We start from the raw sequence: 25,185 nt of genomic DNA on the forward strand, positions 1-25,185 counted from the left end.
TCCTGGAGCGCCGGAGCAAAGGCAGGGTTAAAATGGATGGGCGTGAATGGAGAGGGGAAGGTCGTCCAGCGCTCGTCCGAAGCGAGCGTGTCCCACACCTTCAGCGTCGTACCAGTCGGCGTACTGATAAACGCGTTGAGAGGCCTGTCTCTCTTGGGCTTCCATGCTAGGTCCCATACCGACCTGCCAGCTACACTCCGGTCCATGTGGAGCCAGTGCTTTTCAGACGTTTGCTGCGACCACTCCACCAACACCCTCAATTGAGCCGCTTTATAATAGAGTTGCATGTCCGGGAGGCCAACCCCTCCCTCCGTCCTCGGCCGCCTCAAGACCGCAAAAGAGAGACGAGCCAGTCCCCCTTGCCATTATAAACCGCATTATGTGCGTTTTAAGGCGCCTAAAGAAGTCGGCGTCCAGCGGAATGGGCAGCGCCTGAAACAAGTATAGAAATTTAGGGAGGAGGACCATCTTCACCGCATGGATTCTACCCAACCAAGTCAGAAATTTGGGCTTCCACCTATCCAATTCTGCCCGCGTTTTAGCCAAGAGCGGGGGGAAGTTGGCCGAAAACAATTTGCCCACCGTCGGAGTCAGATGGACCCCCAAGTATACTATCGAATTGACGGCCCAAGCTAGGGGCGTCAGCGGACGAACCCTCACCACTTCCGCCTGCGACAGAGTGAGGTTCAGTACATAGGACTTACCATAATTGACCTTAAAGCCGGCCACCGCTTCAAATTGCAACAGAGCCTCCCTAATGCAGGGTAACGATCGCTCCGGGTCGGCAACCGAGAACAGAATGTCATCCGCGAAGAGCGTGATTTTGTGTTGCTCTCCTGTGAATGGGATGCCCCGAATCCCCTCACACGTCCGTACTGCCAGCGCCAAAGGTTCTATGCTAAGCGCAAACAGCAGGGGCGAAAGAGGACAACCCTGCCTGGTACCCCTGGAGTGAGGGAAGTACGCCGACTTGTGTCCGTTCACCGTCACTCGCGATCTGGGATTGCTGTAGTTGGCCTTCACCATAGTGATAAACCTATCCGAAAAGCCAAACGCCGACATAGTGGCAAATAGGAAGCCCCAATCCACTCGATCGAAGGCCTTTTCGGCACCCAGCCCCACAAGGACCGCCGGGATTCGGAACCTGTCGGCTTTTTCAATTAGATGCACCACCCTCCTTGTGTTATCATGGGTTTGGCGTCCTTTAATAAAGCCGGACTGGTCCGGGTGAATGATTGCCGGCATCAGGTCTTGTAACCTATGGGCCAGTATCGCCGAGTACAACTTAGAGTCTAAGTTGAGGAGCGCTATGGGGCGATAGGAAGCACACTGGGTAGGGTCCTTCCCTGGTTTGGGCAAGACCATGACCACCGCCTCCGCCAGCGTACCGGCTGCCGAGCCAGAGGTGGCCATGTCGTTAAACAGGGCCACCAGAAGATCGCAGAGGTCGGAAGCATACGACTTGTAGAAAATGGCCGTGTAGCCATCCGGCCCATGCGCCTTGTGCAGTTTCAGGTTATTGATGACCTCAATGACCTCTTCCCTGGTGATCGGGGACTCCAACAGCTCATTCCACTCCTTCGACACCTGGGGGAGCGGCAGCTGCTGCAGATACTCCCTCTGTGCGTCCGTGTCGAGATCGTCCCCTGCGTATAGGTCCGCATAAAAGCGGCCAAAGATGTTCGCCTTTACTTCGTCCCTGTGCTGTAGCACGCCCGCGTCGTCCTTCATTCCTCCGATATATTCCCGCTCCCTCCTCTCCCGCAACTGACGTGCCAGGTGTCTCCCCACTTTATTCCCGGAGGAGTAGGAGTATCTCCCCAAGCGCAGCATCGTGATTTCGGCTCTATTATTATAGTGGGCTCTCAATTTCCCCCGAACCGCCGTCAGCGGTCGCAAGGTAGCCCTGGACGGATTATGCTTGTGCTCCCGCTCTAGCCTAGACAGTTATGCCTCCAATGCCTCCCGATCCTCCCTCCGCAACTTATTAAGCTTGGCATTAAGCGCTAGACAGGTGCCTCTTATAGACGCCTTAAGGGCGTCCCAGGTATTGACTACTGACGTATCCGACGTGGGGTTGAGGGCAATGAATTCCCGAATGGCCTCTCGGAGAGCCCGGCTCGAGGCCTCATCTCTGACCACCGAGGCAGGGAAGTACCACTTCCGCTGCCCGTCACCAGACGGCGCCCAACGGAGGGTGAGCACCAGCAAACCATGATCGGAGACCGAGAGCGGGAAAATGGCAGCATCTTGGACATCCCCCTTAAGCGCCTGACTAATGAAGACATAATCTAATCGGGAATAGGACTGATGCACATGCGAGAAGAACGTGTAATCCCGGGAAGTGGGGTGATAGAATCGCCAACCATCAGTCAGTCCCAGGTCCCCCATCATCTCTTGTGTCGTAGCCGAGAACACCCCCGCCTCAGCCCTGTGGGTCCTAGAGCTATCCATATCCTTGTCCCAGACCAAATTAAAATCACCCAATAGAAACAAGCTCCCCTCAGCGAAATCCCCCACCTTCTGCAAGACTGCGTGTAGGAAATTATTCTGACCTGCATTAGGAAGATACAGCACAACAAAGGTACACATGCGACCCTGAACCATCCCCTTCACCATCAGCCATCGGCCATCCTTGTCAGCCTGCACCTCTACTGGCTGGAAGTGGAGCGCCGCGCGGAAGAGGAGAGCCACCCCTCGGTGTTTCGTGGAAGCAGAGGCCCTGTAAATGATTGGGTAAGCCCTATGCCTAAGGCGCAGTTCATCTTTCCGTGCCAGGTGAGTCTCCAGGAGACCCACCACATCCAGCTGATGGTCCACCACATACTTCCACACTTTTTGTCGCTTCTGCGGCGAGTTAAGACCTTTTACGTTCCAAGTCCCTATGCTAACTGGCATCGCAAATCCCCTCACCCCACCCGCGTCCTACCAAACCACCCCATGACCAAGCACCCCACACGCCACACTCATCACCACCATGGACCCCCCGACCCCTCCCCCCCCGACCAACACCCCCCAATTCCCCCCTTAGCGGAGGCAGCAACAAATAACTCCCCATGTCCCCCCCCCCAAACCCCAAACCCCACTGCAACCAAAAACAGTAATACATTACAGTCTCAACGAAGGCTCCCAGAACAGTGCAGCACACCGGACAGTCTCTGGGAGGGGGGTGGAAGACCTCAGGTGGGCCCTCCAAGGCCGCGGTCCTGGGGGTCTTCTCACAAAGTACCTGCTGCCCCATGGACCGATGAACGTGTGCCCCTCCGGAGCCTCCAGACCCCTAGGCCGCCGCTATGCCGCCCCGGAGCCCTGCTGTGAAGAAGTCAACGTTGCAGAGACGACGGATGCCATTGCGTCTCCCATCGCCTGCAGGCTGGTAGCCCGATCGGGCCGCCCGCGGTTCGCCGCCGATCCCACGCGATGCCAAGAAGAAGACCGGTGTCGCCGTCTAGGTGAAGGACTGGCCGCCCTCGAGGTTGGTGACTCTTCCTCAATGCCTAGCAATTCCTTGGCCAGCTGCAGTGAACGTATTTGTTCCAGCTTGTTGTTCCAGCGAAACACTATGCGGAAGGGATGTCCCCACGAGTAAGGAATGCCCCGCTGTCGCAGGAACGCCGTGACAGGCCTGAAGTCACGCCGTTTCCTAAGGGTCGTTGCCGCCAGATCCTGGAAGAGCTGCGGTCTGTGCTCTCGGAACATAAAGTCACTGGTGTCCCGCGCCTTTCTGAGGATCCTCTCCTTGAGCTGAAAGTCATGGACACACACTAGGATGTCCGGGGGCGGTCCACCTCCCCTCCTCGGCAGACCCACTCGGTGCACCCGGTCCATTCGAATTTCACTCACATCTTCGTCCCCCAGCAGCTGAATGAAGAGGTCCTGCACATACCCACGGAGGTCACCCGCCTCACCGCCTTGCGGCACCGCTCTTATTCGAATGTTGTTCCTCCGCGAGCGATTCTCCAAATCCTCCGCCTGGGATTGCAGGTCTAAGTTCTGCTCGGTGAGCCTCAGAATGTCCTGCTGCAGCTGGTGAACGTCACCCGCCATGTTGAGGTCGTGGTCCTCCAACGTGGCCACCCTCTCACCCACCGCATCCACATCCCTCCTTACTTCTCGAAGATCTGATGTGAGCTGCGCCCGGAGGTCCGAGATATCCTCCTTAATGGATTTGAAGAGGTCCGCCATGAAGGCCTTAGTGGCTGGCGCTTCATCATCCGAGGGCCTAGGAGAGGCGCTCGGGCCAGGCGACGCCGGCTGTTGGGAGGCCTTCGACTGGCTATCCTTCACCGTCTTCCCCTTGCGCACCACCGAAGTCATCGCGGCCCCACCAGCTTTCCTGGGCTGCACCCTGAAGGCCGTCCCCTCGCTACCAGGCCAAGGCTCCACGAGGGCTCGACTCGGCGTCTCCTCGCTAGGCCCTAGTAGCTATTCACCAGCACAGTCCGTGCGTCGGCGGGAGCAGTGAGGGCCGCAGTCACCCCACACCAGCACCCCAGCAGAACCCGCCAAAGCAGAGGCCTCCCGACAGGCGCCGAGGGGGCTCCCCCGCCGTCCAAGCTCCTCCGCTTGGCCGCTGGGCCCCCAGGCAGGACGCGCCAAGGGGCAGAAAGGTCCGCTCTGATCGGTGCTCACCACCGGGACGCACCTCCCTCCAGCCGCCGATCCAAGTCGCTCAACCGGGGTCGCACCTTGTGCCTCCTGTCGTGCTGCTAATGGTCAGGTGCCCCCGCTGTCCTGTGCCGGTGAAGGAGCCCGGAGAGCCGCGCCGGCGATCCCTCAGCTAGGCCTCAGACCCCGGCCTTGCGTAGCAGGTGGGCCGCTCCGGGCGCTCCGGACACGAGGCTCCGCCCCCTCCGGGGACCGGGAGCCCGGCACTGACCAGCTCTCCCTCTCTCCCTCTCTCGGTCCGAAGCGCCACACTTTAGTGACCGGGGGGGGGAGCACTGGTATCGCCGCTCCTCATACCCGTCTCCGGCTCCCCGCAGCTCTCCGCTCCCTCAGCTCCCGTCCGGGCCGGCACTGCCACCGATACGGGTATCTCGCAGGCGGATCCCCTCACCGCCGGGCGGTCGGCCCTGCCGGACACTGCCTCGGGGGTTTACCCCGACCACCAGTTGCCCCACAAGAGCTCCGGGGGTCTCGCCAAGCAATGCTATGTAGGGCCTGGGGACGGAGGGGACACGAAGCACGTCCTACTCCGCCGCCATCTTGGCCACGCCCCCCTACATGCCAATTCTTAAATACCGGTCGGTAACGGCCGAAATCGGCCGTTACCGACCGGTATTTAGGCTCCTACATCTGGCCCATATAGACTAAAATGGGAGCATGCTTTCTGTAAAGCTGATCCATCGCCCCGTTTACTCTGCAACAAACTGATTACCAAGTGACTCAGCAATTGATACAGCCTCAAGCAAGAGACCTTGAGAGCAAGGGTGAGGTCAAAGGATTTATCAGGGTGCGCCAGAGACAGAACTCAGGCTGTTATCAGGGAGTCAGAAGTGGGTTAAGCCAGTCACAGATCTGTAAATAGCCTGGTTTGCTACTTAAAATTGTTTGTTCTGAAAAAGCATAATCCATACGGAAATTCTTCCATAAAGAAAATAGCTTTGAAGGAATGCATTTCAGTTGACAATAACAATCGTAATCATTTCTTACTTTAAACGTGCAATATCTTACACTTGTTCCTCAAAAGTACGAAATCTTTCCTACCAACGATTAAAACTCTCTGTAGCTAGTAGACTACTTTTTTTTTTATCCCGAGGGAAATGTACCTTATTCTTAAGTCCTTGCCTTCACCTTCCAGAAAATCACGTGCTCCGGTTTCCAAGAAACTTTGACGTTTCCAGAGGCCTGTTGTCTAGCTGCGCCGACCCGTGCAACGAACGCCCCTTGTCCCTCCTCTAATCGGCAGCTGGCAAAGGATACTTAACCTTCTTGTTCGAGGGAATCTTATTAAAATGACAGGCATTTCTTCTTGGTGCCTGCCTTTTGTAGAATGTATCTGGTTGTTAGATTTGTATCTGACTTCTCGCAGATCAATGTTTGACAGCGCACTGGCTGGTACTATATTTGAGCAACAGAAAAAATGATTTCAGAGTACCCCTTAGAGAGGGGCTTAGGACCCGCCCACACCTTGGCTTCCTTGAGTACAGCAGAGCATTGCCAGAACGCGCGTGCTTCTCTTGAATTGAGTTGATTCTATTGCACTTTTTGTCTCGTGGGAAAGCTTATGTTCAAAACAGGACTGAGATGGTCATGGCGGCAAGCCATTGATCAAGGCTATAGGCCTGATCTGTTTGTGATTAAAAGTTACCATAAAAGCAGTAGGCTTGCCATGTTAACTGTGCAAACCATGCTATAATCAATAGGCATTTAAGGGGTTGTTAGTTATAACTCTGTGATAAAGCCTGCTGTGGGATATTTTGTTACATGGAATCTGGCAGATATCACAGTAGGCAAGGGTTTTGGTATTGGTTACTCGCATGGAAGATTTGCACTGTGATGATCTCTCTTAGATCCTTTTAGGAGGGATAATGCTTTGTTTTGCTAGCTGTCATTTTGTAGACATTTGTAATTTTATGACTGTATGCCTGATTGTTGCCCCTTGTGGGAAAGTTTATGCTGATTACAGTAGTCTGTTGGTTATGATGATAAATCATTTGTGGTACCATTACGTTGCTGCTTAGATAGTATTATTTCCAAATTCTCTCTCTCTTTTTCTGTATATGTCGGTATATATACACACGCAGTATCCCTAGGGAACAAACTCTGAGAGGCAAGAACAAAATTGCTGAGGCCAAGCCTGAATCAGTACAATGAAGGGCCATTGTGACCTATAGCACTCAGCATGCTGAGATTAGAAAAATCTTCAGCAGAAACTGGAATCTAGTAAAAAGAGACCCAGTAATAGGCAATTTGGTTTCCAATAAACCTGAACTCACTTTTCGAAGGTCTTTGACTGCATTGGTCAGCAACAGTTTGGACAAACCATTATCAGGGACCTGGATGGACCTGAATAAGGGTTTTAAGAAGTGTCCATTCTGTAAGGTCTGTGGACATGGTGTTAACAGGACTCACTACTCCATTCCCTTTCACGATAAGCCAATTGCCATCAAGCATAGACTTACATGCAAAACAGAGTATGTAGTCTACGTGCTGCAATGTCCATGTGGGCTAAGCTATGTGGGCAGCACTCGGCTGCCCGCCCATAATCGAATCTTGCAGCATTTAAGAGCTATCTCAGGGAAAGATCCGACATATCCAGTAGCGCGGCATTTCGAGTCGACCCATAATACCAACCCGGATGAGCTAGAATACTATTTGGTCGATACAATCCCACCCCTCAAGAGGGGAGGTAACAGGGATGCAAAGCTACGGTTACTGGAGACAAGATACATCCTGGAGTTTAACAGCAAGAACCCGGGAGGCTTGAATGCCAGTGAGGATATGTACACTTGTCTGTAATGATATATCTTTAATACCAGCAATATGACATCCCACTCGTAATATTATCGGCTCTTGGACAACAATTTAAAAACCTGGGACCAGGTGTTGCCAAGATGAAAATTTGGGGTGGTTGTTCCACATCAGAATCAGATTTTAAATTGAACTTGCACTTTATCCACGTTGGGTTGGTTATCCCAGTACTCATATGAGGGTTATTAAGACATGTCTAACGTTGAACAAACTTCCACTTTGACAATAATGTGTATTCTCTAGTAACCCTTTCGAGACTAGACAAACAGTAACAGGACAATTTGAGCTTGGTGGTAGGGAAATTAGGATTGCGAGGCAGGATATTACAATTTTTTTTGATTATCCACTCGTCTTAATATTCCCACCTCGTTTTGTACTATTCTAGAAAAATCAATGTAAATATATAGTTGTATGAAATTTTGGATTTATCCTTGTAAATATAACTTATATAATTGGTTTTATTGTGTAAAAATGGTTTTTAGCATTTTTCTATTTATGTATTTTTATGTATTTTTTTCTTAACATTTGAAAAGGATATATTTACATTACTTTGGGCACTATGCCCTGAATATGCTGCTTGCTGCTATTACATTTGGGCAGTATTTTTTCCATGTTTACTGTTTGTATATTACATACAGCTGTTGTTTGAGTGGATTTCATTATATATACCCTCATTTATGTTGTTGACACATCATGTGATCAAGCCTCTTCGAGAGGTGAAACGCGTCATGACAGATTGCTGGCAGAATTTTGACACGAAATAAAACACTGAAGAAATGAGCACTTAACTGTGGTTTCGCTCTGGCGTTATTTTGGTTTCCACTGCTGAATGGGAACACGATGAATGGCGTCTTTCTACATATGTATATATATATATATATATATATATATATATATATATATATATATATATATATATATATATCCACAACTCCATTCACCTGGTCGTTCGAACACAGCAGCGGGTGCCTCCGTCAGGTGGGTGAAACCTTCTTGCCTCGCTAGCACAGTAAACACACGGAGCACTACGGGATAAATCAACATGATGGCTTTATTTCGGCAGATGCATTTCGGTTAATTGTACCTTCTTCAGTGCCAAGCCTCTAGTTAGTCCTCTGCTCAGCCCCCAAATATATATATACTAGCAGCCCGTCCGGACGTTGTCCGGGTATGAAATAGAATGTGTGTATTCAGATACGGTCATTCGCGTGTTCCCCCGCTTGAGGCCCAGCTGCAGCCCTGGTGGATGTAAGCAGGCGTGTGTCCCCCCCGCTTGAGGCCCAGCTGCAGCCCTGGTTCATGTTAGCAGGCACATGTAATTAGTGTAGTGATCCGCCGCCTGAGCCCGGCTACAGCCCTGGCTGATGTTAGCAGGCCCGTGTAATTTGGTTTAATGTGATAGTTCAGTAACTGCACGCATGAGAGGCTGCAGTAATTGTCCCCGCAGACACGCTCAGTCGTGTGTGCCCCCTCTTGAGGGCCAAAACGATTCATAACAGGGGGTGGTGATGGACAGAGTATCTGAATTAAGCAGAACACTCCTACCCAGTCAAAAGATCAGGGCTTGACCCATCACCGTTTTTTAGCTCACTGCACCATCCCAGTTCAGAACCTGGCTACATGCAAATTAGTCTGACCCTGGCCCAGTGCATCATGGGAACAAGGCAGACCAAACTACCAAGCCACTTCTTTACTGGAAAGGAAACAAGCTTCCGGGGACCGGTTTCTGGCATTGCAGCCGTCTTCGGCCCGGCTTGCTTGAATCCTGATGGTGCAGTGAGCAAGGGACTCACATCTGAGTATACCCTTCGACACTTGTGGTGGCCAAAACGATTCATAACAGGGGGTGGTGATGGACAGAGTATCTGAATTAAGCAGAACACACCTACCCAGTCAAAAGATCAGGGCTTGACCCATCACCGTTTTTTAGCTCACTGCACCATCCCAGTTCAGAACCTGGCTACATGCAAATTAGTCGGACCCTGGCCCAGTGCATCATGGGAACAGGGCAGACCAAACTACCAAGCCAATTCTTTACTGGAAAGGAAACAAGCTTCCGGGGACCGGTTTCTGGCATTGCAGCCGTCTTCGGCCCGGCTTGCTTGAATCCTGATGGTGCAGTGAGCAAGGGACTCACATCTGAGTATACCCTTCCACACTTGTGGTGGCCAAAACGATTCATAACAGGGGGTGGTGATGGACAGAGTATCTGAATTAAGCAGAACACACCTACCCAGTCAAAAGATCAGGGCTTGATCCATCACAGTTTTTTAGCTCACTGCACCATCCCAGTTCAGAACCTGGCTACATGCAAATTAGTCTGACCCTGGCCCAGTGCATCATGGGAACAGGGCAGACCAAACTACCAAGCCAATTCTTTACTGGAAAGGAAACAAGCTTCCGGGTACCGGTTTCTGGCATTGCAGCCGTCTTCGGCGCGGCTTGCTTGAATCCTGATGGTGCAGTGAGCAAGGGACTCACATCTGAGTATACCCTTCCACACTTGTGGTGGCCAAAACGATTCATAACAGGGGGTGGTGATGGACAGAGTATCTGAATTAAGCAGAACACACCTACCCAGTCAAAAGATCAGGGCTTGACCCATCACCGTTTTTTAGCTCACTGCACCATCCCAGTTCAGAACCTGGCTACATGCAAATTAGTCGGACCCTGGCCCAGTGCATCATGGGAACAGGGCAGACCAAACTACCAAGCCAATTCTTTACTGGAAAGGAAACAAGCTTCCGGGGACCGGTTTCTGGCATTGCAGCCGTCTTCGGCCCGGCTTGCTTGAATCCTGATGGTGCAGTGAGCAAGGGACTCACATCTGAGTATACCCTTCCACACTTGTGGTGGCCAAAACGATTCATAACAGGGGGTGGTGATGGACAGAGTATCTGAATTAAGCAGAACACACCTACCCAGTCAAAAGATCAGGGCTTGATCCATCACAGTTTTTTAGCTCACTGCACCATCCCAGTTCAGAACCTGGCTACATGCAAATTAGTCTGACCCTGGCCCAGTGCATCATGGGAACAGGGCAGACCAAACTACCAAGCCAATTCTTTACTGGAAAGGAAACAAGCTTCCGGGTACCGGTTTCTGGCATTGCAGCCGTCTTCGGCGCGGCTTGCTTGAATCCTGATGGTGCAGTGAGCAAGGGACTCACATCTGAGTATACCCTTCCACACTTGTGGTGGCCAAAACGATTCATAACAGGGGGTGGTGATGGACAGAGTATCTGAATTAAGCAGAACACTCCTACCCAGTCAAAAGATCAGGGCTTGATCCATCACCGTTTTTTAGCTCACTGCACCATCCCAGTTCAGAACCTGGCTACATGCAAATTAGTCTGACCCTGGCCCAGTGCATAATGGGAACAGGGCAGACCAAGCTACCAAGCCAATTCTTTACTGGAAAGGAAACAAGCTTCCGGGGACCGGTTTCTGGCATTGCAGCCATCTTCGGCCGGCTTGCTTGAATCCTGATGGTGCAGTGAGCAAGGGACTCACATCTGAGTATACCCTTCCATACTTGTGGTGGCCAAAACGATTCATAACAGGGGGTGGTGATGGACAGAGTATCAAAAAAACGGTGATGGATCAAGCCCTGATCTTTTGACTGGGTAGGAGTGTTCTGCTTAATTCAGATACTCTGTCCATCACCACCCCCTTATATGAATCGTTTTAGCCACCACAAGTGTGGAAGGGTATGCTCAGACATGAGTCCCTTGCTCACTGCACCACTAGGATTCAAGCAAGCCGGGCCGAAGACGGCTGCAATGCCAGAAACCGGTCCCCGGAAGCTTGTCTCCTTTCCAGTGAAGAATTGGCTTGGTAGTTTGGTCTGCCCTGTTCCCATGAGGCATGGGGCAGACTAATTTGCATATAGCCAGGTTCTGAACTGGGGTGATGCAGTGAGCTAAAAACGGTGATGGATCAAGCCCTGATCTTTTGACTGGGTAGGAGTGTTCTGCTTAATTCAGATACTCTGTCCATCACCACCCCCTTATATGAATCGTTTTAGCCACCACAAGTGTGGAAGGGTATGCTCAGACATGAGTCCCTTGCTCACTGCACCACTAGGATTCAAGCAAGCCGGGCCGAAGACGGCTGCAATGCCAGAAACCGGTCCCCGGAAGCTTGTCTCCTTTCCAGTGAAGAATTGGCTTGGTAGTTTGGTCTGCCCTGTTCCCATGAGGCATGGGGTCAGACTAATTTGCATATAGCCAGGTTCTGAACTGGGGTGATGCAGTGAGCTAAAAAACGGTGATGGATCAAGCCCTGATCGTTTAACTGGGTAGGAGTGTTCTGCTTAATTCAGATACTCTGTCCATCACCACCCCCTTATATGAATCGTTTTAGCCACCACAAGTGTGGAAGGGTATGCTCAGACATGAGTCCCTTGCTCACTGCACCACTAGGATTCAAGCAAGCCGGGCCGAAGACGGCTGCAATGCCAGAAACCGGTCCCCGGAAGCTTGTCTCCTTTCCAGTGAAGAATTGGCTTGGTAGTTTGGTCTGCCCTGTTCCCATGCGGCATGGGGTCAGACTAATTTTCATATAGCCAGGTTCTGAACTGGGGTGATGCAGTGAGCTAAAAAAACGGTGATGGATCAAGCCCTGATCTTTTGACTGGGTAGGAGTGTTCTGCTTAGTTCAGATACTCTGTCCATCACCACCCCCTTATATGAATCCCTCTTGAGGGCCAGCGGCGACCGTCTAACAATTAGAATTGTGCGAGTCTTGAATGATTGTTTCCTGCTGTTCTTATTTTTTTATTACCCACACCGATGCTCTTCGGCCCGAGTGCTTTTTAGACGCACCCAGGCCAAGCCACACCGCCCTCGCCCAGAGCCCACCCGACCGACTTCGACGCCCGCAGCCTCAGACAATGGTTCAACGACTGCGCCAACACCCTCGTCCCGCTCAAGAAGCCCCCCAACACCCACACCAGCAAGAGAGTCAGCTGGTTCACTGGAGACCTCCAGGCCTCCACGCGAACCTGCCGAAAACTAGAAAAAACTGAACCCACGAAAGAACACCGGAAAGCCACACAGCCCACAGGAACGCCACCCGCCGACACCACCAATTCATCAGATCCGCCAAAAGGACCGCCTTCAGAGACCGCATAGACAACAACACACACATCAGCAAAGATCTCTTCAGCATCGTGAAGGAACTCTCCATCCCCAGCTCCAACAACGACATCCCACCGTTACAAGACCTATGCGACTCACTGGCCACCTTCTTCCAACGCAAGATCGTAGACATCCACGACAGCTTCGACGCTGTCACCACCCCGGCAACCGCCGACACCCCCGCTCCCATGACCACCACCCGCACCAACCACCTGTGCGCCTGGACCAACATCAATGACGACACCCCGGAAGACCCCTGCCCACACTACATCTTCAACAAAGCCAGCAGCAACATCGCACCCCACCTCCGGAATACCATCGACATCTCCTTCGAGACAGCGACCTTCCCGGAGAGCTGGAAGCACACAGAGATCAACGCCTTACTTAAGAAACCCAAGGCGGACCCCAAGGACCTCAAGAACTTCCGACCCATCTCCCTCCTCCCGTTCCCGGCAAACGTCATCAAAAAGGCCGTCAACAAACAACTGACCAGCTTAGTCGAAGAGAACATCCTGGACCCGTCCCAGTCCGGTTTCCGCAGCAACCACAGCACGGATACTGCCCTCTTCTCCGCCACCGATGACATCAGGTTCCTGCTTGACAACGGAGAAACCGCAGCCCTCATCCTCCTGGACCTGTCAGCCGCTTTCGACACAGTCTGCCACCGCACACTAAGAGCAGGCCTCCACGACGCTGGAATCCAAGAGAAGGCCATGGACTGGACCACCTTCTTCCTCTCCGGAAGAACCCAGAGCGTCCGCCTCCCCCCCCCTTCCGCTCCGATGCCACCAAGATCATCTGCGGCGTACCCCAAGGCTCATCCCTCAGCCCAACGCTGTTCAACGTCTACATGGCACCAATCGCCCACGTCGCCTGACAACACGACCTAAACATCGTCTCCTGACTCAGCCTCTACCCCCACGCCCGCCAGCTCCGCTCCGCAGACCGCGCCCTCGCCATCGTCCCACACATCCAAAGAGTTACCACTGGTGGCAGATCATTCTCCCACCTCGCCGCTAAGACGTGGAACACCCTACCCATCAGCCTATGGCAGACCGACGACCTCCTAATCTTCAGGAGACTCCTCAAGACCTGGCTCTTCGAACAGTAGCAGCGTTCCCCCCCTTTAGTGCCTTGAGACCCTCACGGGTATGTAGTGTGCTTTGCAAATGCTATGATTGATTGATTGAAAACCAGCAACGGATGAGGTCACAGAATCCATTATTAAGCAGAGCTATGAGGGTTCAGTAAAATCTGCTATTGGTGCTGCTACAGAGACAAGATGCAAGGTCACAACAAGCTTGAAGGTCATAGATGGAAACTGCATGCAGGGCACCTGAATGTTAAACAAGAAGTTTGTGGCATGCATGGGCAGATATGCTGTTCGGGCCACAAAGTAACACCATAAAGAAATTACAACTAACTCTGGAAAAAATAGAATATTGACCACATTTTAAAAGTCCTAGTAATACAGAGGCCTCCGGTTTAGGGGGACCAGACAGAAATATTGGCAGGCCTGGCCTCACTCGTTCCCCCCGTTGCTACAGCCCTTGGAAACACCTCCAGATAAGTGTGTTCTTGTTGAAAAGAATTGAGTAAAGTCTTCAGAGCTGTTATGTTAATAATTGGCAAATGCCATTGACATAAGGCCTGTAAAGTAATGAAAAGGTGCTATCTGTTTCGCGAAAATGTAGACTCCACATAATAGGGAAAGTCGAAAGGATTACCCTGTTAGAACGAAAACCTAAGTCCTTGGAATCCTTTGTTTTTAGTCACAACTAATTACAGCAGTGGTGAAATTGGATCCCTGCAGTGAGTAGTGAAGCAGGAGGAGGGGCTATCACTCGCTCTTAACAGATAGAATCCTTGAAAGCTTAGATGGCCAACAGAAATGTTCACTAAGTGAAATTGCCTGGGCTCCAAACAAGAAACCAAGAACGGGACTTTGGAAATCAATCCACCAATAGGGGGCCAGCATTTCTGATTGGCACAGCAGAGTGCGAGTGTCCATTGATGGGCTTGGTTCAAGCCCAATTGTAGATACATAAAGTCTTTCAGAGCAGCATATGCACGCAGACTCTAGGCTTGACCTAAAAAAGAACAAGGTAATGATTCTTGTCTTTATTTTCTTTTTTCTCTCTTTTTTTGTAAATTATCACACGTGTAGTGTAGTGTAAACAGTCAATGCGTTTTGTCCATAGAATGTCTGATTTTCTGCAGGACAGAGCGGTGCAGCAGACTGACGCCGGTCATACACCAGTTGTAGTGTTTCACAGAGCCTATTGGCCTGCCTCACCACCCTTACTAATTTGATTAGCCTTCAACTGTCAAGACCACCTACAGGCCTGTTTTTATTGTAGCAGCTACCTGGCATCACTGTGGACGATGAAGACGGATTAACCATATCCCTTGACTATTAATATCATGCATCATCTCAGGGGTCATACATTTTAACCGCACCAAAATGAGGATGTTAGGCCGCACTGTCCCAGTGAATACACCTACCCTGAAGAAGTCCATTATATGGACGAAATGTGTTGGCTGTGACTGTTTCCACTACACATGTTCTTTTTGGGTTATTGTGGTGCATCTCTAAGTCGTATATACATACATTCTGCTTCCACCCATGACATCATATGGCAATAGGTCATCCCGCGTAAGCCATTGACTCTCTTGCCCTGAGTAATGACATTTGTCTGATCATGTGCACATCTGCCTGAGAATCGGTGTGAATCTGTTTCTAAGCTGCTGGGCCAGTCCTTTAGCTTTCCAGTGTTTTCCTTTTATGCGACCCTTTTAATTTCTTCCCCTCTTCTCGTTTTCTAAAGCACACTACAGCTCAGACAGTGCTAATAGGCCACTTGCTTGTTGTTCCTTTCACTTGCAGTACGCTGTATCCTGCCTGGCTACTGCTTCTATGTTGGTTCTAAATGCAGCAGCCATCTTGGAACTTCAAAACATCAATATAGTGCATACAAAGCAATAGTAATACGGCGACCCACTGCTGTTTAATTTTGTTACCGCAAGCAAGTGCCTGCCATGTTTAGGTGGCATGGTTTCTATTTTCTTTTGATTTATTGTACATATTTTGTTAAGTTTGTGTTTGTTTTATTGTGGTCATGTAAGTGAGTTAATGCAAGAATGAGCCAGTGAATGGATTCATAAGTGCAAAGATGAGTAGTTGACAGAATGCATGCATATGACTCAGTGAGCCCCTAAACCCAGTGCTTAATTTGAAATTAAAAGAGAGCGCCAGTGGCTGAAGCTGCTGGCACTGGCCTGCCAAATATCAAGGCTGATAATCTTAAATGCACCTCATGCATCTTTAATCAACAACCAGTCACTCCCCGCCCACTTATCTCACTCTTTCAGGTTCCTGCTTTCTCTTTGTGATGACTTTTCCATCTCTCTATTCCCTCGTCTTTCCCTTGTTTGGACATTTCCGAGAGTAAGTGAGAGAAAAACACAATCAGGAAAAATAAGTGCTGATCCCCAAAAATAAGTGCGGGTGGCAGCCACCAACCCAAAATTAAGTACGGCCTAAGCCCATTGGTAACCGAAAAGACACTTTCAGCTTTAAGTCAGACCCTTTTGCATTGCCAATGCCTGTTGCTCCTTTTATGTGTACTGATGATTTGCCACTCTTAGCCATTTTGAAACTGTTTGTCTTTCACCAGTTGCACTTATTGGCGAAAGGTTATACGGTGGCACATCAGACATGATTTTCAGTTTAATATTTTTGTCATTTTCCTTCTCTTTCTGTTCACCATAAGATTATCCGAAGTCGGACCTAGACATTGGACTAACTTGCACATACTTGGACATTGAAGCAGAATTACCACATTTAACATTTATACCTTTGCAACAGTCTAACAAAAAGGGATGAGTTGGAAGCCGTGTAGGTGGCACCATGCAATGTGTTGTGAATCCTTGTTAGTGTAGAATTGCAAATATTGTTAAGCTGTACTAAAACGCAAATCTGGTTAACCTTTTGTGATTATTGTTTTTGTCCATCTAGGTTGCCATACAACCAGTTCTTCGGAGGTGTGTCTGCTTTAAGCAAGACTCAGTACCAAAGGATTAACGGCCTACCTAACAATTATTGGGGATGGGGAGGTGAAGATGATGACATATATAACAGGTAAACTTTAAATCGTTTGCAATGAACTACAGCCTTTTGAAAAAAACAAAACGCAATCGTCTAAGCAGTATCCTTTTCTCAGGCAGTAACCAGTGCTTAACCATTTAAAGCTTGTTTTTACATTCCTGCGTTAATCTTTTGTTCCTGTTTTCCTATCTCTTTCTTCATTATTATTTCTTACTTTTTTCTCATCCTCTCTCTTGCTGTGGTTTGCAGTCTGATGATTAAAAATAGGTCCCAGTCCCCAAAAATACCTGCCGGTGCCCATTAGATGCAACCACTGGCACAAATTAAGCACGGGAAGCAACATTCAAACTAATGTTACTCCGGAGGTACTTGCCATGCTTTAACCCCTTCGCTGCGGCGGCTATTCTGCCGCAGCGCTAAGGGGGTGGGGCGGCCACGCGGCGGTTCCGTGCTTGTGACGGAACCGCTCCGTCACGGCTCGCGGGTGAGCTGTGCTTGTGACGGAACGGTTCCGTCACGGCCACGCCCGTTCTTCAGAACGTCAGCGCAGGCGCGGAATTCGGGGCCGTGACGGAACCGTTCCGTCACAAGCACAGCCCACCCGTGGCTCGTGACGGAACGGTTCCGTCACGAGCATGGAAGACGTTAAATAAAATGAGCATCTTAAGAACATGTAGACAATCAAACTGGTTGTATGTTAACTATCAATATCCAACTTCGCATGTGTCCATTTTTACTACAAAGCATGGCCTAAGATTAAAGAATGTGTGAATGTTAATTACTTATTTTTTCTTAAGTGGCTACCGACTTGAAAGCACAGTTCAATGGTTCTGACCTTTATTTACTCACTCATTTGTTTACCTTGTCTCTCCATATTCATGTGGATCGCCCCATGGCTCCTCTAATTTACGGTGCTAAAACCACACCTTCTTCACAGCCTACTACAACATATTGCATTAAAAGTTCACTTACTCTCCTCAGCTACCCTTTCAAACATTTTGTTGACTCTTATATTTGCCTTTAATCATGTACATTGCCCTTCTTCCTTTCAGTTAGATTAACACTGTACAAATACAGCATACATATAAAGAACTGAAAAGTGGTTGTCTACTGCCAGTTACAATAACAGTTGAACAAGTGGCAGAAGTATGTATTAAATAAGGCCCCTTCCAATGCCTAGGGAGCGTCGTTTGTTGGCAGCAGGTCCATAGCCGTGAGGGGAACGGCTCAACGCAACATCAGGGGACTCAAGCTACTGCCAGTTACAATAACAGTTGAACAAGTGGCAGAAGTATGTATTAAATAAGGCCCCTTCCAATGCCTAGGGAGCGTCGTTTGTTGGCAGCAGGTCCATAGCCGTGAGGGGAACGGCTCAACGCAACATCAGGGGACTCAAGCGCCGTGAGGTGAACGGCAGTGAAGTGCCAGTACCGCGAGGGCAGGGACTGCAATCCCCAGGTGCCCCGGCGGTTGGGGCGCGTCAGTGACGCCAGCACAGCGCCCGGAGGCGCGTGAAAAGGCCGGAGCGCCGAGCGCTCAACGGGAGCGTCGCTTGTTGGCAGCAGGTCCATAGCCGTGAGGGGAACGGCTCAACGCAACATCAGGGGACTCAAGCGCCGTGAGGTGAACGGCAGTGAAGCGCCAGTACCGCGAGGGCAGGGACTGCAATCCCCAGGTGCCCCGGCGGTTGGGGCGCGTCAGTGACGCCAGCACAGCGCCCGGAGGCGCGTGAAAAGGCCGGAACGCCTCTCGCCCCGCGAGTCTCGCACGGGAGAAGCCCGGGACAAGGGCGGGGCAGTCTGTGGCAGTCCGGGGCAGAGCGAGGCTGGGCTGGGCCACAGACCCTGGCCCTAGGAAGAGGAGGTCGACTTGATTCCCGTCTACTAGAGTCACAGTGAGATATTACTAACTTATGTTCGTGAATTAAGGTTGGAAATTGTACCGATACGTATTTCATCTTCTAACGGCTAGTGGTGGTGCTTTATATCTAACATAAATTGGGTGTGTCTCATAGTAGGTAGCAATATGTCATCACTAAGTGCTCCATCTGTCCTCGGTACCCTGGATAACTACTTAGTAAAGGTGGTCAAGAAAATTAACACCGAAAGACGGCAGTCTTTAGGGCTAAGTAGTGATTCTTTGCCTCTCATTATGTGCTCCCCTTCCCCGACTGTTCCGGTCCAAGGTGATCCTAGCATTGTTGAAAATAACGATCCTCTTGGTTTGGAACTACCTGAATCTGTTGAGTCGGACTTGGAGGCTACACCGGATTCTATAGCCCAACATCCTCCTACCCCCGCACCAAGAGTGGTCAGAAATTGTAGAAAAACACAGTTGAAACGCATGGGTACCCGCTCAACAAAAAATAAAGCAGTTACCCCAGTCACCCCCATCACACCTGTTAAAAATTTAGAAAATGCAGATGATGAACTAGTAGGATCTAATACTGTTAAATTGGATGATGATCAGCTCAACCATTTGGCAGCCCTGATTGATCTGAAGATAAAGGGCATCATAAAACCTTTAGTGTCTAAATTAGACCGGATGTCCGCTGAAATAAAAAGATTGGGGAGCCTCTTGGTTAAACATAAGGGAGTATCAGGTGTGTCTGATGCTGCTCCTGTCCTAGGCAAGGTTAGTAATGACAGTCTGGTTACGCCCTCAGTATGTACTGCTGTCCCCATAGAGTCTCTGGTTTCTGTAGAGATATCCCCAAACAAAGCTCCAAATATCCCTATTCAGGTCCCAAAAGTGTCTGGTGCTATCTCGGGGGTGAAGCAGGGTTCCAAGGTCCCAGAAGGGAGATCAGGCCCACATTTACAGCCCCTCAAAAAGAGAGAGTTATCTCTAAACCTACCAATTGAGGCTTGCCCCCACACCATTATTCTTGCCAATGTTCCAAAAATTAAGGAGGGTCAAAACGAACACTGGTCTTCGTTAAAAAATAAAACACTTTTCTACTTGTCTAGTAAAACAGATTTGGGAGAATACCTGGAAGATAATATTTTAATGGTCAGAAGGGTCCCTTGGGTGGGTAATACTAATAAAAGTCTAGTGGGGGACTGTGTGGTCGTAAGCATTAGAGCCCCAAGGTTGGTTGAGGACATATTGAGACAGGCGGGGTCATCTAGAATTGAACAAGATTATGTAAATCTACTCCCCCTGGCCTTCTTTTACCCACCACCTCAGAGCATTCAACCGAATAGTAATTCAGGCAAAAGGAGATTGCCCTATGACTTCACTGTCCCCGTGTTAAATAGATTTGATATTTTTTCAAATCTGGACGACAATGAATGACTAGGTAGTCAAAAAATGAATCTTGCTCCTTTTGTCGAGACTAACGCCCATGATGCTACGACAACGGCAGAACCTATAGGCTCCAGGGATCCTTATATATCCAGAATGGCAGAAACACCAGGTCATCGAGATCGTTCTCTAAAACTAATGACCTGGAACGTGGCTGGTCTTAAAAATAAGCTCAATGATCCAGCATGGAGGGAGCTTATTAATCGGCATGACATAATAGGCCTTCAGGAAACGTGGGACACGGGTGACATCTTGAGCCTGGATGGCTACGTGTGTTACCACATCCCTGCGGTTAAATCTCACATGGGAAGGCCGAAGGGTGGCTTGGTCATCCTAATTGCAGCCACTATCCAAGGGGTATATACCCAACTAGACACCGGTTCTCGGAACATTTTGGCTGTACAAATCTATTCAAGTGGGGTGGGAAGGATCTTAATAGTTAGTTTTTATAATTCATATGACAGAGTAACCACGACCGAGCACCTGGGCATTTTAAATTTGTTTTTGGAAAATTACAAGGAGGCAAATGACAGCCATTGTTTCCTCATCGTTATGGGTGATTTTAATATTCATGGTTGTCCGGACGAGTGTTCGTCCTTAGACTCATTTGGCCCTGTTGAACAGGGTGACGTCCACTTTGAACATTCTGAACAGGGCGGTCTCCTCGAGACAATCCTGGCAGATAATGGTTTGATGCTCCCATCCATGAGGGATAAGGAGATACTCACATTCAAGGGGAATGGTTGTCATTCATTTATTGATTATATTTTTATTAGTTTAACTTTTGGGGATAGGATCCATGAGTATTCACCCATGTGGACACACTGTAGTGACCACAACCCAGTAGTTCTGTCTCTGACGGATCTGGTCCTGAGGTCCATGACAGCACGAAATAGAATGTACAAATCGGATATTCGTCCGACAGATCAGGCCCGCAGACTGAGATGGAGTAGGGTCATACCGGGAGACTTCCATACTAACCTAATATCCACAGTAGGATCTGAGTTGGATACCTGTATGAATCTGGAGGCAGAGGATGAGGAAGTTTTAGCGGCTTACTCAACTATCTGTGCCCAGGTTTATTCAGATCTTAGTCAAACAGGGAAAGCTAAGGCGTCTGCTCAACAAGGGTGGTTTGATCACAACTGCTCAGCAGCCAACCAAGAATTAAAAGCTGCCCTTAATTGCAAACCAGTGGATAGGGCCATGGTGGCCGTGCTAAGGAAAAGATATAAAACAGCTTTGGACACCAGAAGACGAGAAATTAGGGAAGGTGCTTGGGAAGAACTAACCTCAGTTGACGTGCTCAGGAACAGTGCTAAATTCTGGGCCGTCGTAAATAAACCCTTTTTTCAGGACTCCTGTAATGACCTTTTAGATTGTGGCATCCAGGAACAGGCGTGGTGCTCGCATTTTAAGTCAGTCTATGAAGGGGAAAATTGTGGGGAGGGGAACATAGTGACCCCTCTCTTAAATCCCTATACTTTAAAGGTATCTGAGTTGGAGGTAGCAGAAGCGATCGGGAAGATGACCAGTAATAAGGCACCAGGTCCCGATGGCGTCCCTGCTGAACTCTTTAAGTCAGATGTTAAGACCTGGGTTAGGATTTTAGTTAATGTTTTTAACAGGGTTTGTATGGCAGGTATTCCGGACACCTGGTCCAAATCTGTCATCGTACCCATTTTTAAGAAGGGAAATAGGGGGGATCCAAGTTGTTACCGCCCCATTTCCCTCATCGACTCCTCAGTAAAGGTGCTAGGTCGCGTCGTCCGTGGCAAATTAACATCTTGGCTGGAGGACACAGAAACACTCTCATGCTTACAATATGGGTTCAGGAAAGGTCGTGGCACAGTAGACCAGTGCATCAACCTTTACCTGTTAATAGGGAAATACACCATTGCCAAACGAGGTACCCTGTATCTAGCATTCATGGACCTTTCCTCGGCTTTTGACCGAGTGAATAGGTCCAAGCTTTGGGATCTGCTTCTCAAGTTAGGAGCTGACAAAAACATTGTGTATTTCCTGGCTGACCTACATAGGGACCTTTCAGCCACAGTTAGATATGACCGTTTGGGAAATAGCACAGGCAAGATCGCGATCATTAATGGTGTTAGGCAGGGCTGTATTTTGGCCCCCTTACTTTTTACACTTTACATTAATGAATTAGGGGTCGTTCTAACTGATGCATGTAAAGACCTACCAAGGGCCGGCAAATTTCCCATTCCGGCACTATTGTATGCCGACTACGCAGCTTTAATAGCACGAACAGCTGTGGGGCTGCAATGTCTTTTAAATTCATTTTCTAGTTTTATGAAGGGACTGAATCTGAGTGTTAATTTTCCTAAATCTCATGTTATGATTGTGGGGAGTAAACCGAAAACAATTAAGACCATGACTTGCGAAGAACATGTTTTGTCTAGGGTGACAAGATTTCCCTATCTGGGGGTAATCTTTGATGATAACTCTACCTGGTTACCCCAGCTGGCCGCCAAACGGAATGCCTTTGCCAGATCAATCGTGGCAGTACGGGATTTTGCTCGTAAATTGGGGGTGAAGCCTATGGAGGCGGTGCTGAAAATCTATGATGCTAAATGCACTGCCATAGCGATGTATGGAGCTGACTTGTGGGGGCTAAAAAATGTTAAGGTTTTACAGGTGATGGAGGACAAATTTTTGAAATCTTTGTTATGTGTCCCACAGTCCACTCCAGGATACATTGTTCATCAAGAGTGTGGGGTTGATTACCTGGAGGATCGCATTGCTTTAGCTCCGCTTCTGAAGTGGATCTCAATATGGCTGAACCCTGAATTAGAGCTGAACCATGAAATATTGAGGCACTGCCTATCTTTGGACCATGCACATTCTATTCCCTGGCTGAACTATATTCAAAAATTGGCAGCAAAATTGGGTCGACCTGAATTGTATCACTCCCCGCATAATCTGTTGAAAGGGGACATTAAATGGGCGAAAGTTACATATAAACAGTTGGTATCTCTGGATAGAGAAGAAAAAGAACTATGTAAACCAACTGTTAGGGCCCACCAAATGCTAATCACCACTGATGTCATAGAACCTTATTTGAGTCTCGTTAACAATATGAACCATCGATTTTTATTGACTAAATTTAGACTGAATAAATTCCACCTTCTCCTCACTGATCGCACAGGATGGACTAAAGACTCGGAGCTGGAGATTTGTTCTTGTGATGGTTACTCAATTAAAGACACTATGCATTTTATCTTTTTCTGTAAACATTTGTGTCAAATTCGCAAAAAATGTATTATTCCCCTTATTAAGGACAAGGGCTTTAGACAAGTTAAGCCTGCCCTCTTATATTTACAGTTGTTGTCGACAACATGGGATATCTTCAACGTAGCAAATTTTTTAACAATTGCATTAAGACTGAAGAGGAAAATTAATTGGACATATTGTACATAGTGGCATATATAGGTCCGTGGACTCAGTATCTTGTTTAATCTATTTTTAATCTGGTTTTCTGCTGTTTTTTTATCATTTTAACTATAATATTTATAATGTACATTTTATTTGTATATGAATTTGCTGTGATAAGGTTTGCAATTTAACCTACCCTTTTATTAATTAATTATGGTCTTGAGTCTGATGAATTTTGTAGTACACTTTTATGGTTATTGTAATGAACCGAATAAAGTATTCTTGACTGACTGGCCTAGGGCCCAAATGGATTATCCATAAAAATATTTTAAAAGGCCCCATGATAGCGGAGTCACTGCCCAAGTATTTATTACCCTCTTTAATGTAAGCTACTTACTGGTCATTTGAGGTGGAGCCATTCCACTTGAAATTTTCAAGCAGGGTGAATCTCGTAATCATGACGACAACAGATCTTCATTATCTATGTTAAATCCCCCAGTGAAACTATGTTACCCACAAGATAGAACTTTGGGTTTAGCCGAATTAAGATTTTACCTTATTCAATTAGGAATTTGTGAGAGCCTCAGGTCTGTCTCTTGTTTAACTAGAAAGAAAGTATTGAGAAAGAATTCATCAGCAGCTCTTACCAAATAGTAAAACTACAAACCAACACTTAATAGATCAAAAGTGGTCAAAAGGGTCTCATGGGTGGGACACTCAGACAAGGACATTAGGGGAGACTGTATCTTAGTCAACTTTGACGATCCCAGGACAGTGGGACACATTTGTAATTGGAAAAGTCATGGTTCAGGAACTCCCATTCTAGCACTACCACTGTCTTATTTTTACCCCTCCGGTTTTCCTCCTCCCGCAGATGACGGTTGGACTCTAATACAACGGAGAGCTGGGAGATTTAGCCCTGGGGGTAACCGGAATCGCGGAGGTTGGTTAGGCCCCGAGTTTGTCCCACCTTTTATCCCTTGCCAAAACCGGTACAGCGGGCTGGAAGCTGTTGATTGACTTCCGGTACAGGTAGGGGTTTCTCCTGTTTCAATTGTTCCCACTAGAACCATTGAAAATAGTCACCTCAGGTTACCAGAACCTTATGACACCCAATTCTTAACTCTGGATACCCTAACATATGGGGGTAATAAGGATAATGTCCAAGGCTTAGACCACTCGTCGGGCCTGATGACCTCTCTGGACTCTACTGTTCTAGTGGGAAATGGTAATGACGGGCTTATGGAGCCTATAGTGCCTGTATTGGCTTGCCGTTTGACTCCAACTGAGGGTAGCAACAAAGATTTTGTCCAGGGGTTAGTCTCGCTACATGTTGATGCTGTTCCTATTAATGGCTATAACGGTAACCTTAACATCATTTCATGGAACGTAGCGGGCTTGCACAAAAAAGTATTGCTTCCTGATTGGAATAACCTTATTGACAAATATGACTTGTGCATTTTCCAGGAAGCTTGGTGCCTTGAGCCAATGTATAAGTCTGGCTATTCTTCCTTTTATATACCAGCTATCTGTTCTGGGCGGGGTCGCCCGTCAGGCGGACTGTTAATTTGGGTAAAAATTGCGTTAAATTGTAAAATTACCCACCACCATAGTACATCAATGGACCTGATGAGGCTAACGATTAGGGATCCTCAGGCTACAGTGACCCTGGAGCTTTTTAATATCTATGCCAGAGGTTTGCAAGGGGGGGCTAAATCCCCGACCATTTCTGCGTTAGCAGATTTACTCCTAAGTTGCCCCA

The 25,185-nt window shown here is 48.6% G+C and overlaps 1 protein-coding gene across 1 annotated transcript in view; it reads left to right on the forward strand.

Annotated features, from left to right (window-relative positions):
• Positions 1-25,185, forward strand: part of B4GALT1 (beta-1,4-galactosyltransferase 1) — a 414,930-nt gene that overhangs the window by 281,120 nt on the left and 108,625 nt on the right. The window contains exon 4 of the mRNA XM_078676516.1: positions 16,635-16,757. Within this exon, the coding sequence (XP_078532642.1) occupies positions 16,635-16,757 (123 nt within the window). The remainder of the gene's footprint in view (positions 1-16,634; positions 16,758-25,185) is intronic.

The sequence above is a fragment of the Lissotriton helveticus genome, chromosome 2_1, assembly GCF_964261635.1.
Source record: "Lissotriton helveticus chromosome 2_1, aLisHel1.1, whole genome shotgun sequence".
Classification (NCBI taxonomy): domain Eukaryota; kingdom Metazoa; phylum Chordata; class Amphibia; order Caudata; family Salamandridae; genus Lissotriton; species Lissotriton helveticus.